Source organism: Eptatretus burgeri, chromosome 4 (assembly GCF_056783735.1).
Source record: "Eptatretus burgeri isolate ZD-2024b chromosome 4, Ebu_testis_v1, whole genome shotgun sequence".
NCBI lineage: Eukaryota > Metazoa > Chordata > Myxini > Myxiniformes > Myxinidae > Eptatretus > Eptatretus burgeri.
The window spans coordinates 91,171,792-91,186,791 of record NC_140964.1 but is presented as its reverse complement, the minus strand read 5'-3'; the positions used below and the strand labels follow the sequence as shown (position 1 = coordinate 91,186,791).

The window sequence follows — 15,000 nt, the reverse complement described above, 5'->3', positions numbered from 1 at the left end:
GTGGCATGGTGATATCGATGGCAAACAAATGCAGTTCGGAGGCGTTCTTGAGGACGCAAATGGGTGTGGTAACCTTAGACCAGGTGAGATGGAGTGTACCCTTAACCTTCCTTGCCTGACTTGTTTTGGTTAAGTTCTCCCTTTTTTTTCTTTCTTCCTCTTTTTTTTCTTTTACAGACAGGATGGTGTGTTTCTTACTCAACTGTTACCTTCGTGGATGCGTGCTCATGACATACTGGTGGCCTCTCTGGCACTTGGAGAGGGTGACCTAGCCTGGCCCTTGCCAACAATTTCTCCCATCAACACTACTCGTACCAGGTGTCACACATGAATGGTGCGGAGGAGAGTCCATTGAACCTAACCATTTACTTTTAGTTCTCGACAATGCAACAAACCCTGCTATGGCTAGAATGATCCTAATGACCCATTTTTTTCCGACATGGCACACTGTTCCATTCTATTAAACCTGGGCAAGGGTCTTCCTTGTCTTTTTTTCCATTGGGTGGTGCCAGGCATAACTCGCTGGCTGGGGAGTGTGACTACTACTAGGCCTCTTTGGCTGCTTCCAATCGGGGGTGGAGGACACCCAGCGACCTTGGGGTTCACCTGAGCGTGCTTCTGGCACTCCTAACTAAGGGTTAGCTCTCTCTAGCCCCCATACTGTGCTCTCATAGCACCCATACTGTGCTCTCATAGCACCCATACTGTGCTCTCATAGCACCCATACTGTGCTCTCATAGCACCCATACTGTGATCTCATAGCACTGAACCCTACGGTGCTCTCCTGGCACCTCTGACAGCCTTCACCTGCCAGGAACCCCCCAAAGCGCTGCTGCCCTGTTTCCCCGACTCACCAACTTCCCATACCATGTCACACTATCAACCAGTATCCCCATACCTTGGCCTGCACAATGGAACAGCAGCCAGAATCCATGTCGAATCCTCTAAGTCCCCCGAACCTACACCAACCTGGTTAAGAGACTCCTACCGACAGGGTACGTTGTTCGCACGGCCACCCACTCTCCTCATCTGCACAATCACGCCATTCACCCTAACACTTTAGTCATTCATTCCACAGTGCTGCACACCCAGTCCACAACACCATCCAACACCTTTCACTTTTATGTGAAAACAACAGCACACCAGTCCCTCAGATCCCACTTGGTCATCAAATTTAACTGGTACACTTTGTCATCAAACCCCAATTAATTTGTCTCTACGTCCGTCGTCCGTTGGCCTCCTCCATACTGCCCTAATCGTTTATTTCCAACAATTTCACCGAGACATCAAAATCTCTTCACCATCCTCATGGACCTCTGCATGGTTCCAACCAGGCATTTCAGTCCTTCCTCAAACAAGCCACTCTTATGCCTTCTGTCATCCCTCAATTTGCAATTACTTTCGGTTCAACTTTCAATCAAATCTCTTCCCTCCCAATATGGCCTGCTTCTTTGGCTCATTGGAAGGGGAGTGAGGGAACGAATCCCTCATTTCCCATTACATGAGCCCGCCGCCTTTCCGCCATGACTCAAAGGGGTCACGCCTCAATGGGGGCTGTGATCTACCCCCTCCTTTTCTCCAGGGTTCGCGGAAGTCAGGTAAACCCCAATAGGTGGAATGGCCTCCCCCTCTCCTCCAGGGTTCACGGAAATCAGGTAAACCCCGACCTGGGGAACGGCCTCCCCCTCTTCTCCATAACTCCCTGAAGACAGATAAACCCCACTCAGCTAGCCAAACCACTCGTGTGCTCAGAAAGGTTCGAAGACCAAGTGACACACGCCAGTGCCGCCTGCCACTCATCTGCGCTCTACCCCAAAGTTCCTGTGAGGCTGATAGAGAAATTAAAATCCAATTTCTAAATTGGATTTCTAAAATCCAATCTGCAACTGCTGGATGCAGCACCTCCAACTCTGTAAGAACCCATGCGGAGCTGTCCATTATGGTTTCCGTCCCCTCGCTCAAGTTCTGGCCTGGTGGCATTTCTATTTCCCCTTGCACCTCAAACCTATTTCCTATGTCACCACTCATTCCATACTCAGGACTCCCACACACAACAGTCTGCACACATTCCAAGGTTATGTGTTGACATTCCACACCTTCAACCTTGCCTGTGTACTGACCAACTGCTTCACACTCCAGGGCTACATTCTCGACCACCAGGTGAGTACTCACACACTCTTCGGCCTCAGCAGCACATACCGGTGCTGTAGTCTGGAGTGTGGGCTCACAACATTTGTTCACAGGCACTCCACACACATATTCAGGGGTCACGCATACGTACATCCCATCGGACGGAGTCTCTTCGTTAACACAAAATTCAATCTCTACCCTAAGCTCATCGTCCGCACCATGTATGCATGTACCCACGTACCTGCTTCGTTCCAGAGTCACCTCTGTCCGGTCGCTTCTCTCCAGCAGGTTGCTCATCATCGATTCGCCACACTCCTCTGGGGCTGTCAGCTCCACCCGCTGGACCTGCTCAAAATGTATTTCATTCGTCAACAACCCCGCATGCTCCCTCAATGTCTCAATCACCAGGGTTTGCTCTAATTGTGGTGTCATCCGACGAGTGATGTCAATCAAGTTCCGCACCACCAACATGACTCCCTGTGGTGATATCACACATCCCATATTATTGTGCTGTTCTACTTCCTGGCTCCGTTTTCTTTTCCATTCGAGTAGTTCTTCCTCTCCGAGCCTTTTGAGTTGTTCGTTATCTTTCCAGAGTTTTTCCATCTCCATGGACTCCAACTTTGCTCTCTCCTTGAGTTGGTTAATTTCAAATTCAATTTGTTTTTGTTTTCTACCCCACCGTCTCTCATGTTCTTCATTCTCCAATCTCATCGTTTCTTTCAATTGGCTTATTTCCTTTTCCTGTTTCCTTCGTCGTTCTTTCACTATCTCCGCATACTTCAACCTTGCTTTCTCCTTTAGTTGTTCTTGTCCCTATTTTTGTTTCCTCTTACACTGCCTCGCATGTTCTTCCTTCTCCAATCTCATCGTTTCCTTCAATTGGCCGATCTCCTTTTCCCGTTTCATTCGTCGTTCTTTCACCATCTCCACGTACTTAAACCTTGCTTTCTCCTTTATTCGTTCTTGTTCTTTTTTGTTTCATTCCTCGTTCTTCTTGTTTCCTCTCCCACTGTCTCTCATGTTCTTCCTTCTCCAATCTCACTGTTTCCTTCAATTGGCTGATTTCCCTTTCCTGTTTCATTCGTTGTTCTTTCACTTCTCTTTCTTGTATCTCATTCTTTAGTCTTGCTTTGGCTTCTAATTGTTCAATCTGCACGGTGTGGTTCCTTAACGTTTCATTCTCCATTCTCTTCCTTTCCTCACTTAACATCCTCAGCTCATTTTGTAATCCCGTCTCTTCGCTTTGGTGTTTCTGTAACTCAGAAGTTTTTTTCCATAATTCCTTTCTCGCCTCTTCACCTCTTTTGCATTCTTGCTTTCTCCATTCGTCCATTCTCTTACCGTGTCCCTTGCTAATTTCTCGTTCACTTGCCAGTTCATTTCCCCTGGACTTTAATTCCCGAAGCTGTTCGGACTTTTCCAACAATTCTTCCTTCCTTTTCTCAAGAGTTTATCTCCTGTTCCAGGCTCTCCCTTATCTGATTGCCTGATCTTACCTCTTCCTTCAGTAGTTCCAATTCCCGTTTTTCCTTTTCCAGCTTTGTTTTCCATTCTTCTTCCAAGTTCTTCCCATCCCGGGAGTTACTAATTTACTCCTCCTCTATTCTTTTGTTCAGTTCACTCGCCTTTTGTAACAAAAACCCACGCAACCATTCTACTTGCGTCGTTTCCTTATGTAGTTCCTCGACTGTGCTGGCTAAGTTCTCTTCCAGCTCCTGAACTTGTTCCTGTGCATCGGCCAATCGGTGTGCTTCCGTGTGCACATAATCCTCATGAACCCAGTCTGTGTTCGCTAAGTCCTTTTCCAGCCCCGGAATTCATTCCTGTGCCTCATCCAATTGTTGTGACTCCCCATGCACACAATCCTCCTGAACCTCGTCTGCGCGCCGCTGTTCCTCGTCCAATTCAATCTGCAATTCCTCAATATAGTCATCAGCACACCTCCACTGGTCCTAGGCATCCGACAGTCGTCCGTGAAGCTCAAGAATGTATGCGTTGGCGTCCTCATTCGTCTGCCCCAGCGTATACCGTGTCCACGCAGCCTGAACCGGTGGGCGGGAGCGTTTCCTTTGTGCCTTGCGGTTCGTTGCGCTATAATTAGCCCTCTCTCGCTTCGTGTTGCGCCATTTTGCGACTCCATTTTTTTATAATTTGCAAGTTTTTCCTCTGATCCGCTCAAGCATAAAATCAAATCCAATTTGGACCGGTATTTTTTTTTTTGTACTCAATGTCCGGGGTGCGAAATGCATCACAGGTCCAAATATCCCACTCCTGACACCAGTTGTTGCGGATCCGGGGTGGCGGGAACCTGACCCAGTCCGAGGTGCCAGCCCCGCCACCGCCGTCTCCGGGAGTCTATAACGCCGGCCGGCTCGGCACAGGCCTCGGGTCACGCGTCTTCAATCCCGATACCAATGTAATCCTGTACCTTACCAGTTGGGGAGATAGAACCCCAAGTTACAGACTGGCTTTGTCAGTGACCGAGCGAAGTCTACCAGCCTGTAACCATTTTTGGTCTTGTATGCCAATCGAACGGATCGTTCCCCGACGCGACACGCATTAATCCATAGCGGCAACTGCATAAGAATTAACCAGATTTATTGGGGAAATTCAGGGATCACAACACAAGCAATAAACACGACAATGGTTATACGAACTATCTACCCGTTGTTACCAAGGGAACCACGGGCTAAAGGTTTCGAGGGGATTCTACGAAATATGCCTTATACAACACGTGCAAACAAAACAGACAGACAAACAGCATGCATGCACACAGAGTACTTGGTGATGGCTCATGGACGAGAGGACCATGTCCAAAAGCATGAATATCGCTCGTAACAAGCGGTGGTGTCCACGGGTTCAAACTCCCGCTCGAACGTGCTGCGCGGCAAGAGGGCGGCGCGGTATTCTTCCTCCTTTAGTCACCGCGTGCGCGGTCTCCGTGCGCTCTGACCTCGCGTAGGGTCAAAGATGAGCCCTAGCTGATATCTCTCACGGTCCAGCACACAAATCCCAGCCTGGCCTGTTCTCCATACAAGGCCCAAGTCGAGGTCTGAGTTCCACAGGCGGATCGGCAAATGTCACGCACCGTTGCCGTTGGTGAATAAGGACCGTCCGAAGGTCTGGCGTCTCCTCTCCGGCCTTCCCGCCTCGAAGCCCGACTCCCGCTTCGTCCTCCCTGTGCCTCTCTCGGTCGAATTACCGACATGCAGGTCGGGTTTGCGTCTCTCCCGGCAGATCCAACACGGTGCCTCCTTTGTTCGCTCGCTTCGAGACACGAGCACTCCTCTCAACCGCCTGCAGTTTTCAAACCGCCAAAACTGAACCTGTCCACAAGGTCCCTTTTTCCGCTCGCTTCGAAACACGAGCACACTTCGAGCGCCACTATTTCCACATACTCATATTTTGTTACTGCTTTCTCTCGCTTCTCTCGGCGACTCTCTGGCCAAAGGCTCCGCCCCTTCGCGTCACTGCCTCTCCAGGCCACACCTCTCGCTCTCGGCCACTCCCCTCCCGTTCTTACAGGAGAGGAAGAAGAATCATCTCTAATTCCACCACCGTATGAACAGAAAAACACAGTCTTCTACACCTCCCGACACACACATATCGTCCCTTACACCAAACAACCTATCTCAACAGACATTTAATGGGGGATCTAAGCTAATCCTATTCTTAGTAATCTCATCAAGGGCCATTTCCGTAATACTACCCCCACCTTTCTCCCGAGGCTCTCCGAGCCTCCATCTGGGACAGCCCACGGCAACGACCCTGTCTAACATACAACACAGATCTCCTATTTACTGTAACCCACAATATGGGAAGCAGTTAACTCCAGAAATCAAAGTGTCACAGTAAGATTGGCATGTCCCTCTCCTAGTGTGTTGGGTCACCAATCTAACAAACAAGTTCACACTCTATGCACACGACTTCACATTCTAATTACTAGTACGTGCCCATAAAAAAATAATAATAATAATAAATAAATATTAAAACCGCGAGCAACAAACAACAACCACACAGGTCGTTTCTTCGCTCTCGCGTGCCCGAACGTGCGTGGCCCAGAAGTTCGCATATTTTTCGCAGTTACGATTATTCGCAATTTAGTTTTAATACCCAATTATTCAATTAGCGCCAACGTATTTTACCTTTTCGCAATGTCGTGGCAAGGAAAAACTAAAAGAGAAGAGAAGAGAGAGAAAAAATTTTTACTTCCTGGTTCGGAGTATACCAGCACTCTGATGTCACCGAAATTTATGCACAGTCTAATATCAAAACGATCATAACTTGGGGCATTGTGTTTATCTATAAATGCGCATAAGAAATCGAGAAATTATTAGAATACTCGAAGTCATCCTTATCCGGAAGCCCGTACGTTGTAACCCGTAATGGGGAACGCGGCTGAGGTTCTCTTCCCCATCGGCCACGCCCACGCAACAACGTGTTGTTGAATCATCTCTCGTTCCACCACCATATGAACAGAAAAACACAGTCTTCTACACCTCCCGACACACACATATCGTCCCTTACACCAAACAACCTATCTAAACAGGCATTTAATGGGGGATCTGAGCTAATCCTATTCTTAGTAATCCCATTAAGGGCCACTTCCGTAACTATGTATATACACTAGATGACCTCTGGGTGGGGGAGGGTATTTGTCGCACCGCGCACGCACGCGGCCTCCGTGCGTTCTGACCCGGCGTAAGGTCGACGGCACAAGACCGTCAGATCGATGGTGGGTTTCAGCTGGTTTCGCACAAGGTCCAGTATACAAGTCCAGGCCTGGCCCGTTCAGCAGACCAGGCCAAATCGAGGTGTTGGGCTCCGCAGGCTGGGTCCATGGGATTCCAAGACGTCGTCGAGCCGTGAGGTGAGTAGGGACAGTCAGAGGCTCCGTCACTGGACTCCGGATGAACCTGTCGATGACTCCTCACGAAAGCCGATCGCACCCCACCTCAGCGCTCAGTTTCACCACTGCCGATCGTAAACTCTGCGCACTCAGATTCAGTTCCTCTCCCGGCAGATTCAGCCTGCCTTTCCTTTGTTCGCTCGCCTCGAAGCCCACTGCAGTTTTACTGCTTCAGTTTCACTTCTCCTTTTCGGCCCTCACTCGCCTCAAAGCCGACTGCTGACTCACACACACCCAGCCCTATTCAGCCTATCGCGCCACACCGGCGCTCAGTTTCACCACTGCCGATCGCAGACTCGGCGCGCTCCTGCAGTCTTTTCCTTCATTCGCTCGCCTCAAAAACCCGACTGCCCAACTCCATGTTCTCAGTTTTTACCACCTCTTCTTTTTGGGGCACGCCCCTTTATGAAGCAAACTCCTCCCTTCAGTTTCACTTCCTTCTCTAGGCCACTCTCCCTCTCAGCGTTGGGCGGGGACTATTGTCCGGAGAGAGGAAGGAAGAAGAAGAACCTCTCGGTCCACCACCAATGTACGAACAATGAACATGCCTCTTACACCTCCCGACACACATGTAGCGTCCATTTACCGAACAACCTGGCTAAACATGCATTTAATGGGGGATCTGGGCTAATCCTATATTTAATAACACACTAAGGGCCATTTCCGCGACAATATATATATATATATATATATATATATATATATATATATATATATATATATATATATATATATATATTTTGGCAGTTTTATTGGAAGGGCAAAGGCAGAGCAGACAAAATTGAAAAAAAAAAAAACGTTCTGGGATGAAAGAAAATGTAAGAATTAAATACTCATCCTTAATACACATGGTCTTACCTTTTGCAAGCATCTCCTTCCGTATCTCTTCCAGTGTGGCTCGCTCGACCTCAATCTCCTCCTCCTCCTGAAATCAACATGAACAAATGTGAATCCTCACTATAATTCACAGACCAGTGTTTGTTTTTTTTGCAGCACTACTCCTCCTGCAGTTGTGGACCGATTCCATCCAGACTTGCGAAATAGGATGAGCATGACCACAATCAATGTGGAGGGGTGTTTTTATCTTTGCGGTGGTCTTGGAGGGGGAGGGAAGTGGGGGGGGGGGGAAGAGACGCAAATTCTCGATGTTAATGTGTATCATGTCACGCCGACTCTGGGTGGGGGAGGGTATTACAAGTCCCCACCATTTCGTGCGGTATTCCTGTACCCACATTTTCCAGTGCAGTGAGGTGTTTTGAATTATAAGCAGTAGGTACGTTTTGACTTCATACACATAACCCGAGTTTTTTGATTTTTGCCTCTACAGAGCTGTCATTTACCTCCGCACCGCCCAAATAAAGGTATGCATCAGAAGAAGCTACTACATGCTTGGAACAACATCGCCCGTGGTGTGGGTACTGTGCGAATGAGAAACAAAACACAGAACCTGCCTTGAAGCCATGTGCGTCGTACAAATGGAAAGTTTGTGTGAATACCTCTGCTAAAGCCTAAAACAGAAAAAAAACAATACAAGTATTTTATTCCTTTGTTCTCAAAGGTTTATTGGCAGCGATCTGATTAATGGGTTTCGGTAATATTGTTTTGACCCAAACTCCAAACAGAGAAGAGCATGCATGCATTTCGTGCTGGGAACACCGATTTGTATCAATTCAGAAAACCATGGCCCTATTCTGACAGCGTCTACATCTCTTGAAGGAGCTTCTATGAGTACATGTTAGAAAACATCAGTTGCACATTAAAAAAAAGGACTACAAGTCACGAGTATATGGGATTTGCAGCTGATCACAGCATCATCAACTACATGCTCAGATAGGGGATACCAAACAAGCTAAACAAAAGTGGATCCCTTGCACTATCCGTGGCACTGTGCACACTGGATGTGAAAAACCAAACGTTTATAATGGGCTGTGTACTCAAATCTCTCTGTGGTTGTGCCTTAGTAATTGGGATGGTGACTATCCACCAATTTGGACATACATAACTACAGGATGGCCTGAAAGTTGCTTTACCCCTCCCCAGGAAAGCATTACTTCTTTATTGTGCAGTACTTACAATAATTAATCAGTCATTACCTCTGCCACCAAAGGTGGAGGTGGTTATGTTTTCACCCCTCTCTGTCTATTTGTCTCTGTGTGCAGGATATCTCAAAAATTGTGCATGGATCCGGATGAAATTTTGGGGACAGGTTCGGTGTGTGAATGATAAGGACAAACCGATTAGATTTCGGTGCAGATCCAGATCCAACGACCAGAATTTTTTAAGTGATTCTTCACCATTGAGAGATCAGGCTCAAAAACGATATATTTAGTATGATATTTTTAAAATGTATTGGGCCAAATATGTTCTCGTGGATTAGACATTACAGGGTGGACGTATGCGCTCCACCGAGTGCCCTTCTCGTTTTAAAAGTGATTCTTTACCATTGATAGGGCCAAAAAACGATATGCAGCTGCTAATGCAGCTTATTGGTGCTGCTTATGCAGTCTCCTTGGCTGTTGGGTACAATCCTGGACGGGTCGCCACGCCGACACAGTATACCGGCATGCTGGCACTCATTTTGCCGACTTCGGAAGGATGATAGGCCGAGTTAACCCCACCTGGTTTTAATTCAACAGATGAGCAGGATTTTAACTCAGGACCCTAGGATCCAAAGCCCGCCACCCTAACCATTAAGCCAACACCAGGCATACCATTGAGAGATACGGCCAAAAATGATATAAAGCATGATATTTCAAAAATGCAATGTGCCCAATATGTTCCTGTGGATCAGGCATTGCGTGGCGGAGGTATGCGCTCCACCGAGTGCCCTTCTAGTTGCATCTGTATGTGCTCCATCATTCTCCTTGCATCTTTGAATTCGCCACCACACCACCGATGGTGCGAGAAATTTGGTTGGGGTAATGGGACTTTCAAGTCACCTTGTACGATGGTTGTGCTGAACCTGCAGTTTGCGTAGTCCACAATTGGAAATTAACTTGTAGGTGAGAGATTCAAAGAAATGGAGCAATCATGGAGGAAAAGTGTGTGCATTTTGTTTTGGTGGTGTGTGACAAAACACTGTTTATTATAAAGTTAATGTGAATGCACAAGCTTGGGGAAAACGTTTCAGCCATAAGGCATTGAAGAATATGCAAATTTTGAAGAAATAAGTGTGTTAGCAATTGTGTTGCATCCAATGCAAACGAATCAAGTGATAACATTCAAGGGCATTTTATGATCAAATACTGCACCTCAAAGTTTGGTGCTCCTTGAGCCCGCTGCCTCTCAGCTTTCAATGCTTGCCACTCTCGGAACAGCACTTTTTCGATAAGGGAAGCTTGGGAAGTTTCTTCCGGCAAGTTACCAGAACTATCGCCATTCTGCATCTGGATCTGGCTCCGGGCACCTGCAGCTCGGAACCGATCAAGGTGGGACGCACGGCTGTTCTTCAGCCGAAGCAAGCAGCGCTTGGGAAAGAAAGTAAAAGGCGTACTGTAACATCACCATCCAATTCACGAGGTACATACGTATGCACGTACATACATACATACATACATACATACATACATACATACATACATACATTCGGTGAGAATGGCACATATCTCTCTCTATCTCCAGCTCTCCATCTCTCTCTCATTCCACATATCAATACAAGTTATTGTCCAAGTCCCCATTTGCTGAGTCCCCCCCTCCCATTTGTCCAGTTCCCATTTCCCCCACTCCCCCTCCCATTTGTCCAGTTCCCTTTTCCCCACTCACCCTCCCATTTGTCCAGTTCCCTTTCCCCCACTCCCCCTCCCATTTGTCCAGTTCCCATTTCCCCACTCCCCTCCCATTTGTCCAGTTCCCATTTCCCCACTCCCCCTCCCATTTGTCCAGTTCCCATTTCCCCACTCCCCCTCCCATTTGTCCAGTTCCCATTTCCCCCACTCCCCTCCCATTTGTCCAGTTCCCTTTTCCCCACTCCCCCTCCCATTTGTCCAGTTCCCTTTCCCCACCCCCTCCCATTTGTCCAGTTCCCTTTTCCCCACCCCCTCCCATTTGTCCAGTTCCCTTTTCCCCACTCCCCCTCCCATTTGTCCAGTTCCCTTTTCCCCACTCCCCCTCCCATTTCTCCAGTTCCCTTTTCCCCACTCCCCCTCCCATTTGTCCGGTTCCCTTTCCCCCACTCCCCTCCCATTTCTCCAGTTCCCTTTTCCCCCACTCCCCTCCCATTTGTCCAGTTCCCTTTTCCCCAATCCCCCTCCCATTTCTCCAGTTCCCTTTTCCCCACCCCCTCCCATTTCTCCAGTTCCCTTTCCCCCACACCCCCTCCCATTTCTCCAGTTCCCTTTCCCCCACTCCCCCTCCCATTTGTCCAGTTCCCTTTCCCCCAGTTCCCTTTCCCCCACTCCCCTCCCATTTGTCCAGTTCCCTTTCCCCCACTCCCCTCCCATTTCTCCAGTTCCCTTTCCCCCACTCCCCTCCCATTTGTCCAGTTCCCTTTCCCCCACTCCCCCTCCCATTTGTCCAGTTCCCTTTCCCCCACTCCCCTCCCATTTCTCCAGTTCCCTTTCCCCCACTCCCCTCCCATTTCTCCAGTTCCCTTTTCCCCACTCCCCTCCCATTTGTCCGGTTCCCTTTCCCCACTCCCCCTCCCATTTCTCCAGTTCCCTTTCCCCCACTCCCCCTCCCATTTGTCCAGTTCCCTTTTCCCCAATCCCCTCCCATTTCTCCAGTTCCCTTTTCCCCACCCCCTCCCATTTCTCCAGTTCCCTTTCCCCACACCCCCTCCCATTTCTCCAGTTCCCTTTCCCCACACCCCCTCCCATTTCTCCAGTTCCCTTTCCCCCACTCCCCCTCCCATTTGTCCAGTTCCCTTTCCCCCAGTTCCCTTTCCCCCACTCCCCCTCCCATTTCTCCAGTTCCCTTTTCCCCACCCCCTCCCATTTCTCCAGTTCCCTTTCCCCCACACCCCCTCCCATTTCTCCAGTTCCCTTTCCCCCACTCCCCCTCCCATTTGTCCAGTTCCCTTTCCCCCACTCCCCTCCCATTTCTCCAGTTCCCTTTCCCCCACTCCCCCTCCCATTTCTCCAGTTCCCTTTCCCCCACTCCCCTCCCATTTGTCCAGTTCCCTTTCCCCCACTCCCCTCCCATTTCTCCAGTTCCCTTTCCCCCACTCCCCCTCCCATTTCTCCAGTTCCCTTTCCCCCACTCCCCCTCCCATTTGTCCAGTTCCCTTTCCCCCACTCCCCCTCCCATTTCTCCAGTTCCCTTTCCCCCACTCCCCCTCCCATTTCTCCAGTTCCCTTTCCCCCACTCCCCCTCCCATTTGTCCAGTTCCCTTTCCCCCACTCCCCCTCCCATTTGTCCAGTTCCCTTTCCCCCACTCCCCCTCCCATTTGTCCAGTTCCCTTTCCCCCACTCCCCCTCCCATTTGTCCAGTTCCCTTTCCCCCACTCCCCCTCCCATTTGTCCAGTTCCCTTTCCCCACCCCGCCTCATTTTGACAGTCCCTCTTCACCATTTTCATCCGCCCCGTTTTTTGAACAATACAAGTTAAACTGCAACCAAAACCGATCGCCACAATTGCAGTGTCGACTACAATCCTGAGAAAAGCACACGAAGCCAAACGAGGAAGCCGACCTCTCGGTAAATCTCCCGCCAATGGGGACTCGTCGCCTTGAAACGAGCTCTGTGCCCATGAACGTGCGCGGCACACTCCGCCGGGACTCGCACATTCATCCTCTGCCGGTTGCAGTCGTCCAGAGTTCTTTTAAAATTGCTCTCCACCTCCATAATCATGTGCACCAGTCCACACGTCCCCTTCCTGCACAACGCAAAACTGAAAACGGCAACGGGCAACCCTGCGTCATCAACGTCATTTGGCGCGCAATCAAGCTTCACTTTCATCGGTCACCATTTACAAAGGGCGGATGTTTCATTTTTGCAGCGCAACATGCAAACGCTATAATGGCGACGATATGACAGTAATAAAAATATTTTATGATTGGAAATATCTGACGATTGAAGGCTTTACACCGCCTCAAAGTGTCCTTCAAAATTTGCCCAAATTATTGGTAGAAGAAGATGGATTGAAAAACAATGTGAAGTAGGAAAAAGCGCAATTATGACACAAGAATAGAGAAGTAAGTCAATTTTAAATCTTTAAATCGGAGCTTGTAAAAGAAAAAAAAAAAACTTTTCGCAAGTGAAGTTAAAAAATTTTTGATGAAGATCGACATCCGTGGATCACGAACATACAAGTGAAATCGAACATTTTACTTAATTTTATAATGTTATTTTATTATTGTAGTCTGGAAGACTAGAGAGCATTAATTGGGGATGTAGCTCAGAGGTAGAGCGCACGCTTCGCATGTGTGAGGCCCCGGGTTCAATCCCCGGCATCTCCATGTTTTTTATTTAATATATATATATATATATATATATATATATATTTAAGAATAAATAAATTTATTATTATCCTGAATGAACCAATTATACGCACTGCACAGACTTTGTTAAAATAGTGCGTAGTGCATCACGATGCGGGTTCAGCACCAAAATCAAATCTGCACGTTTTCACACTGTGATGATGTGGACATGTCGCCACTGATCTCCACGTCCTGGATCGACTGCGCAACGTTGATTGGCCAAATGCACTTGAGGCGCTTCGGCCGCCATATTGGTTCACCCAAAAACACGTGTCTGCTAACGTTCCTCTGCTTCAAAAATGGAAATTATGCCGTGGTGTGCTGTGTAATATATATATATATATATATATATATATATATATATATATATAAATATATATATATAAAAATATATATATATATATATAAATATATATATATATAAAAATATATATAAAAATATATATATAAATATATAAATATATATATATATATATATATATATATATATATAAATATATATAAATATATAAATATATATATATATATAAAAATATATATAAATATATAAATATATATATATATATATATACAAATATATATATATATACATTGTTGCAGTTGTGGAAATTTACAGATCACCATTCAGGTTTCCCAGAGATCAGTTATGTCGATAAGTGTGTGTTCAGATTAGATTTCCGCACCGATGTCTAAAGGATTTTATTCGTGTCACCAGGCTGCGATCTTTGAGGTCGTATTATTCTTTTGCTATCTTTATTTTGGAACAACTGCATCTCAATAAACCACAACCGCATCTCAACAACCACGCCATCCCCACCACAGCGCCAGCCACGACATCCCCTCACCAACATCTCCACAAACGAACAAGCATCTCCTCCCCACCTTCTCCAAAACGCCAACCACACCACAATTTCAACAACCACAACCACCTTCTCCAAAACGCCAACCACACCACTACTTCAACAACCACAACCACCTTCTCCAAAACGCCAACTACACCACGACTTCAACAACCACAACGGCCTCCCAAACAAATAACATCTCCGGCAACCAACGCGATGGATCCTCGACAAACAAAAGAAGACAACAACAACTCCATCTTTCTCCCCCCCCCACCCCCGCACGCGCGCCAGGAAGAAGGAGGGGTGGATTCAGCCTGGGTAAAGGGTCAAAGGTGAAGTAAGGGAGGGCGCTGATTTCGGGTGGAAAAAGCCCACCGCGGCCCCACCCCTTGGCGGCAAAGCTCCGTGGCAATAAAAGAGCGCGTTGAGACACCGACCAGGAGGAGAGGAGTTTAGTTGGGGAGAGGAGACGCCGACCAGCAGTGGAGGAGAGGAGTTGAGTTGGGAAGACGAAACGCCGACCAGCAGTTGGAGGAGAGGAGTCGCCAGCAGTTGAGTCTGGAGTCTTGAGTCGAGAGTGGAGTCAGGAGCTGGTGGAGTCCAGTCGGGTGGTGACGAACCAACAAGGGTCGCCCAGCGAGTCACGACGAGGGTAGCAGGTAACCAGCCCGGCCTCACGGAGCTCCTTCAGTTTCCAAAGC

At 47.9% G+C, this 15,000-nt stretch overlaps 1 protein-coding gene and 1 non-coding gene across 4 annotated transcripts in view; one reads left to right on the top strand and one right to left on the bottom strand.

Moving 5' to 3' along the window:
* The window catches only part of RPAIN (RPA interacting protein), a 54,909-nt gene extending 41,958 nt beyond the window's left edge, over positions 1-12,951 (bottom strand). Inside the window, exons 1-4 of one of the 3 annotated variants that reach the window (XM_085879302.1) lie at positions 12,670-12,951; positions 10,294-10,509; positions 7,901-7,967; positions 2,372-2,475 (exon numbers count right to left, since the gene is read on the bottom strand). In XM_085879302.1, the coding sequence (XP_085735428.1) occupies positions 2,372-2,475; positions 7,901-7,967; positions 10,294-10,509; positions 12,670-12,936 (654 nt within the window). In that variant the 5' untranslated portion in view covers positions 12,937-12,951. The remainder of the gene's footprint in view (positions 1-2,371; positions 2,476-7,900; positions 7,968-10,293; positions 10,510-12,669) is intronic. The other 2 variants (XM_085879300.1, XM_085879301.1) reach the window with 2 other exon arrangements.
* Positions 12,952-13,364: 413 nt separating this feature from the next.
* On the top strand, positions 13,365-13,436 carry TRNAA-CGC (transfer RNA alanine (anticodon CGC)). The gene has a single exon. It is a non-coding gene; the product is annotated as a tRNA-Ala (tRNA).
* The last annotated feature ends 1,564 nt before the right edge of the window (positions 13,437-15,000 follow it).